Source organism: Phalangium opilio, unplaced genomic scaffold (genome assembly GCF_054372755.1).
Source record: "Phalangium opilio isolate 3A_F unplaced genomic scaffold, DU_Popi_V2 ptg000540l_1, whole genome shotgun sequence".
NCBI classification, from domain to species: domain Eukaryota; kingdom Metazoa; phylum Arthropoda; class Arachnida; order Opiliones; family Phalangiidae; genus Phalangium; species Phalangium opilio.
In genome coordinates this window covers 135,649-154,530 of record NW_028324244.1, presented here as the reverse complement: position 1 = coordinate 154,530, position 18,882 = coordinate 135,649, and the positions used below count along the sequence as shown (strand labels likewise).

Genomic DNA, 18,882 nt, shown 5'->3' with positions numbered 1-18,882 from the left:
TTTAAAATCATTCGGAAGTATTTCCTGAATGTTTCACTATGCAGACTGGTCTTATAATTAGTAGAAGAATCGATAAAAAATAACTTGATTTTCTACTTCATCCTCCCTTTAAACAGAAATTTAACTCAAATTTAGTGACAATCACCATTTAATTTTCCACCGCGCTTCTTAAGTATGATACACCCGCCCTTGACTACAATTATCCCCGAAAATCAATACAGTACTTAATGACTGCTTTTAATTATCAAGTTCCCCAATCTCAGAAAATTTAAATTAATAATATAACCAATTTATCCTTGATTAAATCGCAATTTAATCGATAATTTTTCCAAGGTGATGTAATTAAAATCGACCTCCTTAATATACAGTAATTTTGATTAAATCCGAGTACTCGTAATTACCTTCTCAACACTACTTAATGACCGCACTTATGGACCCATTATGGATCGACTTCGTTTGAAGTTCAATAAAAATGAAAACCACACCTTTTCAATTTTAATGGAAAATCGATAGAGAATATTTGCGGTTAAGGCCTTGGTTCTTTACCAAAAAAACGTCTACTTTCTTTCGTGATTGTCTATAAGTTAACTCTTTCTTTTATCTCTTAAAATAAAGAAAACTTTTGTAAAGAGATCACAGAACGCGATAGGTCAAAGGCTCCGTCGTAAAGGTCTTTCTCCAATTCAGGCTTCACTCGTAGTCACAGGGTTCATACAAACCTGGAAAACCTGGAAAAATCAGGGAAATAAATAGTTGACAAAACCTCAGGGAAATAAATAGTTGACAAAAACCTCAGGGAAATAAATAGTTGACAAAAACCTCAGGGAAAATTCGAATTTTTAGTAAAATTCAGGGAAATCAGGGAACTTTTCCTCAAACAGGGGCCGAGTAATTAAGCAAAATGTTCATAAACATACCCTCCATAGGATTAACATTACACTAAACTTTGGAGGCTCATAACTGTGGTTATATTAGAGATACGGGGATGTCCTTTGATTATGTAATAGTCATATTTGCCCCCCCCCCTCTCCTCCTTCGTTAACATTTGCTCCATAGGATACTCCATATACGGGAAAAACCTGGAACATTCAGGGAAGTATATGGGGAAAACCCTGGAAATCTCAGGAAAATTTGTTTTCCAAAAGTTGTATGAACCCTGTAGTCGTACCTGGATGTTTCTTTCTTTCTAAATTCTGGGAAATATGTCGGGTTTATCAAAGTGGGATCTCTGTAATCATTAAGGTTGTAGTAACAATTAAGATTAATTAGGCTAAACTTGTAAAGGATGTTAAAAAAATTGTCCCCAAAAAATCTTTACATTATTTAAAGGAGAGAAAGATGTCAAAGAATCTTCTTCTTTATCAAGTTTTATTTAACCCGTATACATGGTAATTACTCTTTATATCTTGTCGTCGGTCGCCCGTGAAATCTCGGACCGTTTATCTTTCCTCAGTAGGCCATTTGGGAGAGAGAGTTTGGCTTCTTAAATATGAATAGCGTTAACTCTTATCTCTACGACAATGTTTCCCTCCTCAGGTATACTTATTCACACCCTATTTTAAATACAAGTACACGCAACAACAACAAGACCAACAAAAGATGAGAAAGGGAAGTCCTACTACAGAAAAGAGTTCTTAATGGTATTTAGTGCGTTCAATTACACCCACGATAAATGCTGGGATTCTCTTGTCAATAAGCGAGTTACATCCGCGAAAGAGTAAAATTGAAATGACATGGATTTAAGAAAAGGGAAAAAGTGGGACGTAAATATAGCAATTATTATGGAATTAGTGTTATTTTTAATTGAATGATTTTTTAAAGGCTTATTTTTTTATGGAACCTATTAAGATATTTTGAAATAACCAAGAAGTGATATCTAGTTTACTAGGGAGAAGGTATAAATTCGCCACATTTATAATCTAGCTTTATCTCCAGTCCAAACGTAGGTCCGGAGTTAATCCCCGCCTCTAAATTGCAACCAGCGAGATATCTCATTGGTTCTTGAAAACTGACGTCAGCGCGGCGACGCGAATGACGAAAATTACAGTCATATTTTCCGACTGAGGAGAGGCGAAATAGCCCGGCCTCCTTTTACGTCTCCCCCTTGTATTTTTAAAGGGGGACTGGGACTATGGCGCGCGAATACTTAGGCATCTTATACCTTCTCCCTAGTAAACTAGATATCACTTCTTGAAATAACTTAATTAGTATAGAACAATTTCGGATATCGCATTGGGTCCAAATAAATTAAAAAAACATAAAAAATCAATTTGCTCTTGTTAACCTAGTATATCCGTATTTTTGGTTCATTTGGTATAGTTCCAATCTAATCATAGTTATTACGCAAATTGTTTCAACGCTTAAAAAAAAATCGGTTCAATCGGTCTATAGTAGGTTACTTTTCGAGGGTATATATGTTGCATTTACAATAAGGCCTAAAAATCGTAAATACCCGACCCGTGGTGGTGGTATTGGGGTTTTTCTTTTCAGGGTTCAGTAATCTTTAAATTAAATTCCAAGTTCTCGGTTAGTTAGAACTCCTTCGGTTTTATAGGTTCGTCGAAAGCGTGACTAATTTAGTCGTAGTTGATTCCTTTTGAAAAAAACATTATTTAAATACAAGGCCCGTGTTACCACCATACTACGTAACAGTACGTAATTTCCCATTTTTCTTTCTTTTTTTTCACAGTTTTTTCCCCGATTTTAATTATAATAATTAAAACAAGGCAATTAATGTCAAGCTTCGATGACCAAATCGCGAATTCGTGAAAAAAAGAAACTGTATCATACATACACCTTAATTAATTTTTTTTTTAATTTTCGTACCTTATTTTTCTCGCCCCGTTTCAAAGAAGCCAGTAGAGCTTTGACTCGGCTCTTAAAACTTTTCCACCAACTTAATTATCGGGGGAATTAAGCCTAGATGATATTCAAAATACGAAAATATTTGATCAAGAAGTGATATCTAGTTTATTAGGGAGAAGGTATAAGATGCCTAAGTATTCGCGCGCCATAGTCCCTCAGTCCCCCCTTTCAAAATACAAGGGGGGGACGTAAAAGGAGGCCGGGCTATTTCGCCTCTTCTCAGTCGGAAAATATGACTGTAATTTTCGTCATTCGCGTCGCCGCGCTGACGTGAGTTTTCAAGAACCAATGAGATCATTGCTGGTTGTAATTTAGAGGCGGCGGGGATTAACTCCGGACCTACGTAACGTTTGGACTGGAGATAAAGCTAGATTATAAATGTGGGGCGAATTTATACCTCCTTAATAAACTAGATATCACTTCTTGATTTTATTTTAAAACCAGTTTTATTAAAATATGTAAAAATTCCCTTTTTACTTCTTTTAAGTTTTTCCATCTACGTTGAAAGATGAGCGTGGGAAAACCATTCAATTTTCTTTTCTTATTAAATATTGTTTCCCGAATTTAAACCGTAGCCAACCATTGTTATAACGCGTGTACTGTATAAAAAACGCGCCCTTGTTAGGCCTGGTACAACATTCAATCGCATCCTGCTTTACAACATTTTTCGATCGTCACGAAACTTTTTGCCAAGGTTGTTTTTAGACTAATCCAACTGGAATGAATGTACCTATGATTAGCGCTTTTAATATAATGGGTTTTTACCAGCTCATTTGGTTAGCACGTGATACGCGCGTGATATCATTAACTTATCGAGCGTCGTGTTTGCAGTTGCGCTTTTTCAGACTCGTACGCGTTTGGCCATCAACCCTTTTGGGAAAGTCCGAATCAACTTTATAGTCACGGAAATAAGCGCTGTATCTACAGGGTGTTTCGTGAATGTCTGTCCGAAATTGTGGGGGTATTTTTTATAGCAATTTTGAGTCAAAAATGTCCAGTGACGTTTTATTACGAGGGACACAGGGCAGTTTTGAGTCAAAAATCTCCCGTGACATTTTATCACAAGGGACACAGGGCAGTTTTGAGTCAAAAATGTCCCGTGACATTTTATCACAAGGGACACAGGGCAGTTTTGAGTCAAAAATGTCCCGTGACATTTTATCACAAGGGACACAGGGCAGTTTTGAGTCAAAAATGTCCCGTGACATTTTATCACAAGGGACACAGGGCAGTTTTGAGTCAAAAATGTCCTGTGACATTTTATCACGAGGGACACCGTTTTCAAGTTAAGATTGGGGTGTTTTACGAATATATCATCGAATCTAATTACCATTGTTTATCAGTTTCTTAATTAAATTAATTAAGGGATCATCAATAAAGTTATAGGCCTACTTATTATGAATATTTTTCTTAATTAGAATTATTTAATTTCTCGTTAATTAGGAGACGAAACTAGTCGGTGGAATGAAATCGCGGAGTAGATATCGAAGTAGATCACTTTCGGCCTCGTCCACTGATAGTTACAGCTCCGGTAAGTACCCCACGCTTTTCTTATCCATTTTGGCGGGAAAATTTTACTTTACCGCCATTTTTTTACGCTCAAAACTAAAATACTCCATCTGGTTTGTTTTAAAATTATAAAGTAACAAAAAATAACCTTCAATTTAATATCGTTTTAAAAACTGTTTTAAAAGTAAAAAATTTTCTAGCGATATTAATTTCAATTTAAATTAATCGATGAAAATTCTAATCGATAATGAAATGGGGTTGCGAAATTGTTTCGTTGCTTTAAACGTAACGAGAGGGCGCCACGATCTCTATAAAAGTCACAGCCGCAGCGCCCGCGCGCGCCATACGACCTCCTTCGCATCAATAAACCTAAAACCCATTTAAACACTAAAAGATAAAAATCAAAATCAAGGGGAAAACTTGACTTTTTTTTTTTATTATTAAAAATTAACAATAAAGAGTAACATCTTTTATTGGTAGCCGAACATCAGCTACTGTTTCTATTTATAAAATTATAATTAATCGAAGCGAAAGTCCGCTGATGACCACTAGAGCGGAAATTTTAATTAAAAATGTACGCTATGAGGTTTTGAGGCAACACCCTCTCGAGGTGATTGATCGTATCTCTAACCTTTAGGTCCTCTCCACAACCTTATACCAGACCTTAAAATTGAAGTGTAGGTGCCCCTACTTTGCCCCAATTTAAAGGAAGCTATATATTCCTCTACCAAGGACCATCATACGTGACGTCACCCCGGCCCCAAATAATTGCTGGAGCGAGCTTAGAATGCAAATCATTTCATTCTGACGATATTAATCTATAATAATCTTGACTTAATAACTCTAGTACTTACGATAAATTAGGCTTAACAATAATTAGGCTTAAGGATCGTTTCAAATTCAAAGACACCCTCGTTGGAAAACTTTTGAACTTAAGCTTGGTGCGCCTATTTTGTTGTAGCCTTTGTAATTGGAACAGCCGGAAGCGAGTCGCGAAGTACTTTCGCCAAGAAGGTATTAGTGACGTAATAGCCAATTGGGGCCCCGTGTACCATCTTCCGTCAAATTGTTATTGCGTACGTTTCTTTTATCTTTAGTAGCAAACAAAACGCGAACGTTCGGGATTTCTAGGCTGCATTACGAGTTACGTTATTGGCCCAATTCACGATGTTTGTCTAGAGAAAACTAGCTAATAATCCCAAAGGCGGGAACCAGTCTATTCTATATGTTTATTTACTGAACTCTCCCTTACTTGCAACGAATTAGCTTCACTTCCGTAATGTCATTTTCGTTTGGCGATGTAGACCTCGCCGCGCCGCGGTTATGGTGGACTGTTATTTTGTTGTCGCGTTATTTTCTTATTTGGTCTACTATACATTACACTAAGAGCTAAGCCTAACCATAATTTATCGGTTTCCGGAATGCTGTCCACGAGAATCATTGATATTTTCGTTATTACAAAAAGAAGAGTAAATGGTAAAGTATCGTAATAGGATGCTACTTTGGGGGCAATGATTTTCGTTCATTGAATAATCGATTTTGTTTCTTTTTAATAGAAATAGGCCTAAATGTATTTGTTGAAAATTGAACCCGGGGGAAGGGGGAAGGGAGGGGGCTCACTACTAAGCTTTATGGAATTGCCGCATCAGAGTTTTATTTTCTTTTTTTAAAATGAGAATGAAAATGGAAAATGCTGTCAAGCGAACCCCGCAAAAACTAAACCCTTTTATCTAACTGTAAATACTATAATTTAACACGCGCCTGTTACCAAGGGGATGCTCGCGTATTTCCCAATTACTTTTAAAAATTAATTAATTAATCCCTCGCGTAATTAAAACTACGCTTAATTTAATATTTTAATTAAGAAAGTTTTATTGACTTTAAATTATTAAGCGCAATTCACGTTTTTACTAACAGTTTTCTTAACTTTTTAAATTGAAAAATATATATAAATAATTTAGTTGACTTACTAATTATAAAATTAATTAATGTTTAGTCTTAACTCACTCACCCATTTATAAGGTCTAACAAGACTCCGTCGCTTGGCGGCTCGGTTTCAGGCAAACCTTTAGATATTCAAATGAGTCTTCTTTTTCCTTTTCAAAACGATCCAAGGAGCGGTAATTCCTTCCTTCTTTCCATCAGGCGTGCGAAGAACGAAATTGGATTAATTAATTTGTTTACAGTAGCGTTGTAAAAAGAATGGTCCGCGGTATAGGACATCGCGACTCAACTTTTTTAGATAACATTCCTGAAGTGATCCCGAATCCCCAGCATCTTGCTTATCTTATTTTATCTATCTGATTCCTTTGACTTATTTTTTTCTTCTTATCTCTGACTTGGACAGTCCTCTTTCGACTCCTCGAGTTTTCTCGTCGTCTCCAGGGCGATGTAAACTCGCTCCTCGAGCTCTTTTCTAGTAGTTCCTCTCGTCATCGGTTGGGCGCGAGCATTTCGGGGGTGCTCGCGGAAGCTCGTGCCAGAGGAATTTGGAGAGGAGACATTCTCCACCCTTCAGTTCATGGCCTACTGTTCTCTATCGTAAACCCCTTTTATCCTCTGTCCCCTTTTCTCTCTCCTCCAGTAAAGTCTTCTCTCTCTCTCTCTCGCTCTGCGCGCGCTTACTTCCTCTTTTCGAGCCAATGCTCTAAAGACTAAAGACTTCCATATACGACCCACCTTGATCTTGCCGCGATATCGAGAAAGTTTCCGAGTCCAACGAGCTCGATCGCTTGAGTGGGATAAAGTTTTAGGATCTTTTGTTTGTAGCTTTTCCTTCCGAAACATCCCTTGGCGTAGTTCAACGTATTTAGGGCAACTCTCGCCCTCCTAATACGTTTAACAAAGTTCCAGTTTGACTCTTTATAAGTTCGGAGGTCAATAACTGAATGTGTTAGGGCCGAATTAGGCTTAGAAAGGGTTCATAGAAACCTGAAAAAATCAGCGAAATAAATAGTTGACAAAAACCTAAGGGAAATTAAGAATTTTTAGTAAAAGTTAGGGAAATTTGCGTCAAACCGTTATTAAGCAAATTGTTCATGAAGATACCCTCCGTAGGATTAACACTATACTTTGGAGGCTTATAACTCTGGTTACATTAGAGATACGGGGATGTCCTTTGATTATGTAATAGTCCTATTTGCCCCCACCCCTCCTTCGTTAACTTTGCTCCATAGGATACTCCATATACGGGAAAAACCTGGAAAACTCGGCTGAAGTATATGGGGAAAATCCTGGAAATCTCAGGGAAATTTGTTTTCTAAAGTTGTATGAACCCTATTAATAGCGTCTTTAATTTGGAAACTTAAAAGGAACCGAATTTTTTTTCTTGTAACGCGCGCCTATATGTTGGCTTTTCCCTGAGCACCGGAGTGTAGCGAGTGGAACACTTCTACAGGCGCTCGCGCTAGATTATGAATGATTTGGAATTCCATTTTCGAAATTAAGAATTTTTTTTAATTAGTTTAGAATTTCCCCCAGGCAATTAAATAAATAATTATTCATTAAATCATCTTATTATATATTCTCATTTTAATGGAAAGCCTATCCTCGTACAAAATTCAAGCTTGATTTAAAATTCCTATTGGCGCTGGCTCGAAACCTAAGCCAGGCATTTGAAATGCCTCTATCAAAAAATAAAAATAAATATTAAAAATTGGCATTACATTCTCGGAAAAAGTACCCAAAAATGGGAAATTTTCAATAAATATTGATTCAGAATATTTTTACGATGTCAACCGCCGCTCGCTACCCGACCGGAGTTCGATTTGTCCCATTTCGTTCAATATTTCTCTGGAGATATAAAAAGTAAAACCCCTCCAACCGTTTCCACAAAATTCGCGACTTTGAACGATATTTTAAGGAATTTTTTGTTATTTTTTAAAACATAAGAGAAAGAGTGGTTACTCGAAAAAGCGCGAAAAGCTTCGAAGGTTCATCCCAATGTAAGTCCTCAATATGACGGTTTTACTTTTTCGAGATCGGATACTTTTCTTTTGTATATTGAATTCTCCGATTGAGATGAACTACCAAAATCCCTCCTTGACGTTATAAGTCGTGTTCTTTAGAAATCCCTGGATAACGTTATACCAACGTATCTCTCTCTCTCTCTTTGGGTTCCCGTCGCATTGCCGGATAGATGACGTCACTAATATGGGCGGAGTCTTCGACCTCTTCTCTCTTCATAGGTATCCCCCATCCCTCCTTTCTGGGTAGTGAAATCCTTTCGACTCTCTATTTTGGACCATGGAACATTGGAAAGGGTACTCCTTTTTTTCGAGGCAGGGGGGACACGTAATTTGGAAATCGTCGCCACTATTTGGTCAATTTAACCTGGCATAGAGGACTGGACGTTTCCCCGCTATTTTCTGTCGTTTTTCTGGGCGCAAAACCAAACTGGGTCGATATTTACTCTTTCTCTCTTCCTCTTTCTCTCTCTCTCTCTCTCTCTCTCTCTCTCTCTCTCTCTCTCTCTCTCTCTCTCTCTCTCTCTCTCTCCCTCCCTCCCTCTCTCTCTCGGCCCCTGCCCGACTAGATGTTTTTCGTATTCCGAGCGAGTGTCCGAGAAGCTTAATCCGTTTATATTATTTCGGTGAACCCTTCAATTCCATACCCTTAGGCCTAATACCCTCTCTTTTCGTCCGGTCAAGCAAGCAACCAATAATGCCCCGTAGGCTACCGTTCGTATCACGAAGTTACCCGCCGCCCTCGCTCGGATAAGACTTGTAGAGTAATAGGATTATAGTCTCTTCGTTCGACTCTAAACTGCAATTGTTTGGGGGATAATACGTTTCGGATAATAAGGGATTTGAATTTTCATTAAAATTGACGCGGCGCTTTATTCTAAATGGGGCGGTCTCCAAATAAGAACTGGCGAAATGATACGAATGAGACCATGATGTCGGTCCGGACACCTACGGAACACCCCCAGGGATAACCTGGAAAAATCAGGGAGAGAAATAGTTGACAAAGACCTCAGTGAAAACTCAGGGAAGTTTAGAATTTTTAATAAAATTCAGGGAAATTTGCGTCAAACAAAGGCCGAGTAATTAAGTAAAATGTTCATAAACATACCCTCCATAGGATTAGCATTACACTATACTTTGGAGGCTCGTAACTCTGGTGGTTATATTAGAGAAACGGGGATGTCCTTTGAGCATGTTATAGTCCTATTTGCCCCCCCCCTCCTTCGTTAACATTTGCTCCATAGGATACTCCATATAGGGGAAAAATCTGGGAAGTACATGGGGAAAAGCCTGGAAATCTCAGGGAAATTTGTTTTCCAAAAGTTTTATGAACCGTGACCCCCCCCCCCTTTTTTTTGCCAACGAGAAAGGTTTCTCGTGCGATCCTTGTACGGCTGCAACATCCTCTTCTGCGCCACACTCTTAATTAAACTCTCTATTCCCGGATTCGTCTTTTTTTAGCATTCTTCTTTCATATTTTTATTCCCGCTGTTTTTCCTATTTGAAGACTCTCAACACGATCTCACTTCTTTAATCACGTCACGAGGACTCAGGACATAGTTTCCCGCTTTCCCTGCTCTATAGGTACGGGACAGGCAAAAAATGTCACCTTTTTGTCGCGCGTTACTTTTGTATATTCAAGCTTAATTTGACGCGGACATAGATATGAGAAATATTTTTGACTAGAGTCCGTTTTTCATAAGCATTTCTTGGAAGCGCTTTTTGATTTTTTTTATATAACCAGGGATAGATTTAATTTCAGAAGTAGGAATGGAGAACGGTTAGTATTTACTTCAGTTCGACTCATAGACCACACAGTATAGAGCCCCTCCCTCCCTCTAACACGTAACGAAAAGTTTAAATTATCATATTGGTTCACTTCAACTACGTTTTGATGACGTTGCTGAAGGGGACGGCGAAAAATACGTAATTCCTTTTTACCTCTGTCGATATGACCCTCCTCTTCTTTCATACCCCCTCTCCTGTCCCGGGGAAGGGGGCTCCTTGACTTTGACGCGCGCCCAGATATTACTCTGTTCTCCATTGTTACTTCAAAAATTAAATCTATCCCTGATATAACTGGGGATAAATCTGGGCCCGCCGTTTTTTGAGCCATCCCAGGACTGTTTAATTATTAATTTCCGGAGCCTCGACCGTTGAAATCCCGGAAACATTTGATGGATGTATCTCTCTTCCACGCATGCGCGTCCTGCAAAGTGTAGTTGATGAGTAAATGTTGACTTTCCCTTATACAAAAAGCCTTACTTTATCCTTCCATGCAACTTCGTAGCTTAAAAAAAATTGTTATTGTCGCTTCAAGGCATACATTGTCATTCTCGTTAGCCATCTCTCACCAGGTTCCGAAAAAAATAATATATGTAACAAAAAAGCGGGAAATTTGTAACTATGCTCGAGATTTTCTATAAACAAGCCCTTATTTTTAAGAGCCTTTAAGGCTAAGCCTTAAAACAGACCTAATTATAGGTAAAATATACTTTAAATTCACTGTCCGTTTTAAAGATTAAAATTAAAGTACAAAAGTAACTTTTCCTATACTCCTAGGCCTGCGCTAATTGTAGCAAAATGTTTTTACGTTTATGTAGCTATAATCCACGCGTACCCAAAGGGTTTCTCTGACGATTAAGCCATTAATTCTTAACCTAAACAATGTAGAGAAAAAAAGGCGGAAAGATAAAATGGTCCTCATGAATTCACGACGGTTAATCCCCTAAAATTCGTGGAATAAATTTCCCTTTTATTTATTCTAATTGGGATCAAAGTTACTCTTATTACAAATTGGGCAAAAAAGGCCGAAAATAACTCATTAGCTTAATGAGGGTGGACAGGAAGAATACTCCATTTGTTTCGTGATAAAACCAATAGGGATATGTTTTTAAAAGTCCAAATGATCCCGGGATGGGTCTCTAACGAAGCCCCAAAATCTATAGAAAATGGGCAAAATTATGACGCCTTTCTCATTTCCGAAGTAAGTTTGATTCTTTATAGGCGTCCCTAATAAGAAGTTAGAAACGGTGTATAAGCGCCTGTAGGTTACCATGGTTACGCCGTAGCGCTCTTTCCACAGAGAGAGATCATCTTTTCTTTCATTTAAGCCTCGGCCCCTTCTGTAAAAATGAATTAAGAGCGCCTGAAAATGATTTGTCTCGATTGCTCCTATAGCTCATTTCTTTGCTAGAGACGATTGCGATATTCGTAGTGTTACTTTTTTATTATTGCCTAAGCCTCGGCTCCTTTTTTTCCCACAGTAATGTCTTGAGAGTTGAGAGAGACGATGTTTTATTATTGATGGGACGATTCGGGCTCTAATAGCACCCTCATCGGACCTTTTGTTTTTAGAAGTTTCTTTTAGCTGTCAAACCCTTGTGAAATATGATTGCCTGTGTACAATTATCAGAAATTCGTAATCTTAAAGTTTTGGGAATCAGGGTTCGTACGGAACCTGGATAAGTCAGGGATTATGAAAATGGGAGAAAAAGTCAGGGATAAGTCAGGGATTTAAAAGTATTTTCCTAAAATGTCAGTGATAAGTCAGGGATTTAGTTTGGTATATCAATCCATGCTTCGAGCAATACTAAATATGAGACAGGTGTGATGAAGTGGGCTCTGGTAAACACCTTAAAATAGGGATATTTCCAAAATTTGGTCAGGGATAACCTGGAAAAGTCAGGGATTTTCAATGTAAAAATTTCGTACGAACCCTGGGGCCGCATTAAGCCATTTTGCACCCAGGGGCCGAGATAATACACGCCCCCTTAAGCCAAGAAAAAAGGAACCACAAATGTTGCCAGTGCCCCCCCCCCCCTCTATCCGGCCCTCAGCTGTAATGTTGTATTTCCAAATTATGGACTTTAGGCTACAGTGTCCAATGCAACCTTCGGAGATCTATAGAAAGTGGCAAGGAAAATACTGAATTTATTTTTTAAGGAATTTCTCTTTGATCAGTAGATCAAGGGACGCCTTTTACCTTATTTAATTTTTATTCTACTGAAGCGAGCGAAGAAGGATTTTGGCGAAAACCACCGCGTCTTTCTCCAAAGGACGCGCTGTTATTTTGAAATTTATACTAGTTTTATTTTGGAATCGGAAAATTTTCATTTTCGTCTTATCTCGTTTTACACGCGATGTTTTATTTACGTAAAAGTAACTTTCGCATTTTTTCTTTATCGAGATATTCAAATCGAGTTTTCCGAATTTGAAATATAAACTTAATTTATCTCTTTCACTTTGAACTTGAAGCACTTCGTAGAATCTCTAATATTGAAATCGGGTTCAAAGAGAAGTTTGAACAAATTTAGAATAAAGCAATTAATTAATTTCTAATATAATTTATTTTTTAATAACAAAATTATAGCGGATATAATTTAGTTTGCGGTATTTTAGTCGCAATTTTCAGGGCGTGCAACGCCTCCATTATTTCTAAGCGTAATAACGATCCAGGCTTCCTTAGTTAATTAGCTAACCCTGATATAGAAACTCATTAATAACAGGCAGCAGGGAAATGGGGAACCGTTTGATATAATCAGGGATAGATTTAATTTTGAAAGTAGGAATGGAGAACGGAACGGTTAGTACTTTCTTCAGCAGTCCGACTCATAGACCACCCAGTAGAGCGTACTCTCCCTCCATCACGTAATGAAAAGATTAAATTATCTTATTGGCTCACTTAAACTATGTTTTGATGACGTTGCTGACGGGGCAGGCGAAAAATACGTTATTTCTTTTTACCTCTGTCGTTATGACCTGCCTCTTCTTTCATACCCCTCCTCCGTCCCGGGGAAGGGGGTCCGGGACTTTGATCAACGCGCGCCCACGTTACTCTGTTCTCCATTCCTACTTCTAAAATTAAATCTATCCCTGATATAATTTTAAATTTAAAAAAAAGTGGTGCTCTGCAGCGAAAACTTTGTAAAATTTTCCCGCAGCTTTGATCTAGGTTAATTAGGCTTAACTAATTAATCTAACCAATATAGGATTAGGCTGCGCTTATGGGAATATTTCAGTTATATTTTCAATAAAAGGCCCGGCGCCTTTTTCGAGTTATCTAAATTTAAATATAATCGATACGAAGGAATATACTTTGTATCTCTTTTTGTGAAGCCGCTCCTATAGTGTATGCCGGCTCAGGTAACCACTCGCATTGATTTTCCCGAAATATTCCGCCGTGATGTGTTTGCTCGGAACAATGCGCTACCCCGACATTGATAAAATTCTTCTCGAATTGAATTTGAATGAATTAAAGGGAAATTTTTCATTGTATAATAATGGTATAGTGATTTTTGAAAAATGTAACGTCGAAATCCACTTGCATGATCCAAATTGGAGCTATAGGGCATATACCCTTCTTTTTTTCTAGAAATTATCAGAATTCTTCCGAATCTCGCATTCTCAATCAGGGTTCAAACAAACCTGGAAAAATCAGGGAAATAAATAAACCTTAGGAAAATTTCGAATTTTTAGTAAAATTCAGGGAAATCAGGGAAATTTGGGTCAAACAGGGGCCGAGTAATAAAGCAAAATGTTCATAAACATAACCTCCATGGGATTAACATTACACTAAACTTTGGAGGCTCATAACTGCGGTTATATTAGAGATACGGGGATGTCCTTTGATTATGTAATAGTCATATTTGCCCCCCCCCTCCTTCGTTAACATTTGCTCCATAGGATACTCCATATACGGGAAAAACCTGGAAAATTCAGGGAAGTATATGGGAGAAAAACCTGGAAATCTCAGGGAAATTTGTTTTCCAAAAGTTGTATGAATTAACCCTGCCAATATTAAAATTTCTTGAGCTCTTATTGAAACGCGAGAGAGAAAGGGAGAGAGCAAATAATGGAAATTCGGTTTATATTATTTTTCTCGTTAATCCTCCTAGGGTTTTAGGTACATACGTTCACTCGGTTTTATTATTAATAACGAGCAGCTATTTCCATTTCGACGTTTGACCTTTTCCGGGGTTTGGGCTTCAGACTGACGATTTGAATGGGAGCGAGGGAGGGAAGGGGTAGGATACGGCCCCGTGCTCTTTTCTCTCATACGTTTTAGTTATTCAAAGCCCATCAGCCTCGAAAGTCGAAAGCATCCTCATATTTTGGAATTCAAGGAAAAGAAAGTAGGGGAGGGGTGGGGCGTGTGTGTGTTGTTGGTCTCTTGTCGCTTATTTTCCTCGTTTGACGCAGTCTCTCGGAATCCCTCCGGTTTTCCGAGCCGAATTTTGTAAGGAAGGAAAAGGCCTAGCCTAGCCCGCTCCTGAATCCCGATATCTCTCGAAAATTCCAACTATTTTGGTTGGGAATTTAGTAGGAATTCTACTGCAATGCAGCTGATCTCTCCTCTCTCTCGCTCTCTCTCTCTTGTACGCCGCGAACTGTAATTTCATCCGTGTATATTAGAACGATAAATCAACCTTGCGCGCTTTGATTTTATAATCGGGTTTAGAGGAATTGAACTGAACTGGCCACGAATCTGATTGGTCCAAAGATGGATTTTTGTTTAGAATCATTTCTGAAGTCGCCTATAGGGAGCTAACAGTTCTGACCCTGAAACGTCACACCCTTCTATCTCTTACTGGAGTTTCATCCCCCTAACGGTTGGAAACAGTATTCTGTGCGCAAAAATGCCAACCAGAGGGGGGCTGAGTGACGTCAGACTATCTCTTCCCCCTAGCCAGTTGTTAGCTCCCTATTTCGTGGAAGCGTTTTTTCTCTCAAGTTCGGTATTAGCATGGCATAAGTTAGTGTATGACATTATTCTACTCACTGTAACTGTACACGCGTGCAACGTACAATGCAGGCCTAATATTCGCAATATTCAAACCGATATTTCAAAATTAAGAACTCGACCCCTTGAAACGAAACTCGCTTCATCCCAATTCCCAATCGATGATGAGAACCCATTTCCACCGGCAGGCTGGCTGCCTTGAAGCGGTAGTTTTGGGACAGTAGGAAAACTCCTATTGCGGAGAAGGGACTTTTAGTGACCCCCGCCCCCTTTGTGAGAAGGTGAAAGGACGAGAACGCGATCGGTCGAAAGATTCGCTCTGTTTTTTTCCAGGTATTAGCTTGGCAAACCGCCCACCCCATTATCAATAAATATTTAATCGGGCATTCGAAAATACTTCGTTTCAGCGTTTTATAGAGAGAGACCTCATTACAATCTTAATTCTGCACGTGCAGAATCTTAGAGTTAAAAAACAAACTCGAAAAAATTATTTACTTTTGGTAGATTTACTATATTTTAAATTTTAGCTCGTGTTGAAGCTCTTCCCAGTCTTCGTCATCGTCTGCCAACTAAATTTAATTTAGATTTTAAATAAATGCGGTGTACTTCCGGTTTAGTTTTAGCGGGTTAAGATACGGTAAGCCCGCGTCGTCAATGAGACCAATGTGTTTGAAATTTTAGTAACGAATTTACCCACACGTGGTATTGTTTATATTTTAAGTAAACCCGGCTAACTTTCTCCAATCTCAAAGAAAATAAAAAACCAGTTATTATAAAAATCGTTTAACCCAGATATTTCCATTAAAAAATAATAGCAACTTACGCGTCGCGTCTTCCCTTCGAGACATTCGTTAATCGTATTTTCTATTTGATTTCGAATCTGAAGAATTGATTGGAAAGGGACAGTGTATCCTTCCCCCCGTTGGCCTGTTTTTGCCAGCAGCTAGTTGGCGTTGGGCTTTTATTACAATCGCGTCTATTGAAAATTGACCGGAAGAAAGTTGTAACTTTGAGAGAGAGATTCGAAGAAACGTAAGGTCGTAAGTGCCAAGGGAGGAAGGAAGGTATAGTAGTATAACGGAGAAAAGCAACGCCCGGGGGAAAAACTAGATTTTTATTATTACAACATCGTCGTCGCTAGCGTCGATTTGGGTAACAAGGCTGGTAGCAGATCGCACGACGCGCTAGAGTCGATCGGTCTCGAGTCGCCCTTCGTTAGAAAACGCAGCGACTTTGCTTCTTCTTCAACTCGTAGTCAACCGGTACCAGTCTCTAGGAGGTTGTCCTCCTCAACTCATCGAGGTCCTCCGGGTTTTTACTCCTCTTCCTTACCGGCCAGTCCCGCCGTGGCTGCGGTGGCCTCGACTGCCGGACCAGACATCGCGGCTTACGCCGCTCGCGACCATCTTTTGCAAAATCGGCAAGATTTCGCCATCACTTCGCCACTCGCGTCCTCCGCATCCTCTTCACCCGGAAGACCTCCACCCAACGTAACCCGGAGACGAAAGTCTCTCATCGCCAGTATCGCCATGGCCGAAATTAACGGCGAAACCAGTGTACTCGAACAACCGGGATCTAGTTCCAACAGTAACTCCAACATCTCGGCCAGCGTCAAGGTAGAAAAATAATACCCAATTACTTACTTGTACTAGTTATAGATAGTTTTCACGCATGGAGGATTCGTACCATTTACACCTGGAGGACAGAAATCCGTCTGCTTTTTGTCCTCCAGGTAGCCCGGTTTCCTGGTGTAAATGGTACGAATTCTCCATGTGTGAAAACCATCTATAGAACATTCCCTACAGTAGAAAACCATGGTAGGGTGGATTGTGTTACTCGCGTGCCAGATCAGAGTGGTATTGTTGTACATCGTCAGTCCACTCTATATTGGGGTAGCTACTCCCTTCCTAAAACAGAATGCAAATAAGAATTCGTAACCAATGCCAAGGCCGTCTTCTAATTTATAGTTTATAAACAATCCTTTATAATTAACCTTGAAACATTTTTTTTCCTCATTACGCCTCCCTTTGTTATTCAACCCCTTAATTATTACAATTTAAACTTGTTTTCATTCTCAAAAGTATAAATACAATCTTGTTATTATTTATCATGATTGTAGATACTTAGGTATATAGTTTTTCCGCGTTTTCACGTTTTTTGCCCAGAAATTTCTAAAAATATAATGACAAGTAATTTCTCCTGAAAAACCAACCCGGGTAAATGAGGGGAGGGGGTGTAGGTGGCATCTGAGTTTGGAGATCTTATCCATTTGCCAATTTGGAAGGGTTTCAGCTATAAAGAGCTTTTATATATCCGAAAAGGCATGATAAAAAGTAATTTATGCCGCTCGTAATGTTTCCTGCTGCCGCGTATGCCCTGCTAAAAACCAAAAAATAAATATATATACTGGTGCCTATAGAGTTAGGTCTTCAAGATACCTGTATCAAATCGATAAATTTCGCTTAGTAATTTAGAATGAGTACCTTTGTATCGCTGCGAGAAGTCCGTTAGTTTGAAGTACAATGTACGTTCGTTATCTTAGATTTTGTAGGTAGCATCTGGTGGCCTGCTTTGCTAAGGAGCAAAGTTTATTTTACTTCTAATTATCGATTTCTCAGAGTATTTACTCCAAAGGTTTAATTAAGCTCAAGCGGAGTATCACGGTTTACTCTGATAAAAATATTAGATAAGGCAATTATTTTTGGGGGACAAAAATTCCCTATATAATCGTGAATGAAAAATTCGAAATAGGCTAATTTTATTATTATTAAATGCAGCGTCATGTTTTATCGGAGAATTTTATTAAGAAATACGAAGCCTGAATTACCCTCTGGTTATACGTTCTAATTGGAAAATTATTCATAATGTATCCGCAAAATAATTTAACCTTATTTGAGATTATCGAATTAAGCTTAAAACTAGGCCCTAATCAAATATTTCTCTAGAAACTAATTTATTGCGAGTAACAATACCACTAGGGTTAACCCGATGTTGTTTAGTTTAATTTTCGGGTATCCTTTAGGCCTATTTTCTCTGGGGTCCATCCCTAACCCTAATGGCCTCCGACCCCCGAAAAAAAACTTCTAAAAGAGGGTAATTTGTTTGTAAGACCGTGATATTAATCCATCCTAATTAAATTGATGGAATCGATGAGGAGAACCCTCTGGACAAATTTCTCAAGAGATCTCTATATAGCCATTGATCGTCTTAGTTTGCCTCAAAAACTAAATTGAAAAACTGTCTTTCCAATAGGAATTTGGGACAAACCAAGGCCCTGAAAGACTGCGTGTACGCTACAGCTGGAGTAGGTCTTCTGTTTAGATCGATAGAGAAGCTTTTTCCTTTCGGGTGCCTTTGCCAAAAAATTGCGGGGACCTAGCTCGTATACTTAATCCTTGTCAGTGATGAAAGAAATAAGTACCGAAACCCCTGGTCCCTCTAGAGGGCCTTGGACAACGCGACGCCAGCCTGTCCAGACCAACAAACCAACCAAATCTAGGCTCCTTTTGTGTTTAGGAACTAAAGGGTTAGGGCCTGGGAAGAGCGTGAAATAGTCAGATAGAAGAAATACGCAATTATTCTTTCAAAGACACGGATGCTTAATGTAATTGCAAATATTGCATAAATCTTCAATTGGGTTTGGGTTCTATAGTTATCTTTTGTTAAGCGAGAAATTTATGGACTTTTCCCCAGCATCCATTGAGTAGTATTTTATTGGAACCCTAAAACGTTATTTCCCGATTGGATTGGTTTGGTTACGACTTACGAGTAATAATATCTGTAGCTTATTCTTATACGTTT

The 18,882-nt window shown here is 38.7% G+C and overlaps 1 protein-coding gene across 4 annotated transcripts in view; it reads left to right on the top strand.

The window, feature by feature from the left end:
* AhcyL1 (Adenosylhomocysteinase like 1) overlaps window positions 1-18,882 on the top strand; it is a 59,026-nt gene that overhangs the window by 16,044 nt on the left and 24,100 nt on the right. For 3 of the 4 annotated variants that reach the window (XM_089862461.1, XM_089862460.1, XM_089862459.1), the window contains one exon: window positions 4,309-4,396. In XM_089862461.1, coding sequence (XP_089718587.1) covers window positions 4,309-4,396 — 88 coding nt within the window. Of the gene's footprint in view, window positions 1-4,308; window positions 4,397-16,207; window positions 16,698-18,882 lie in introns of those variants that run through there. The other variant, XM_089862462.1, reaches the window with a different exon arrangement.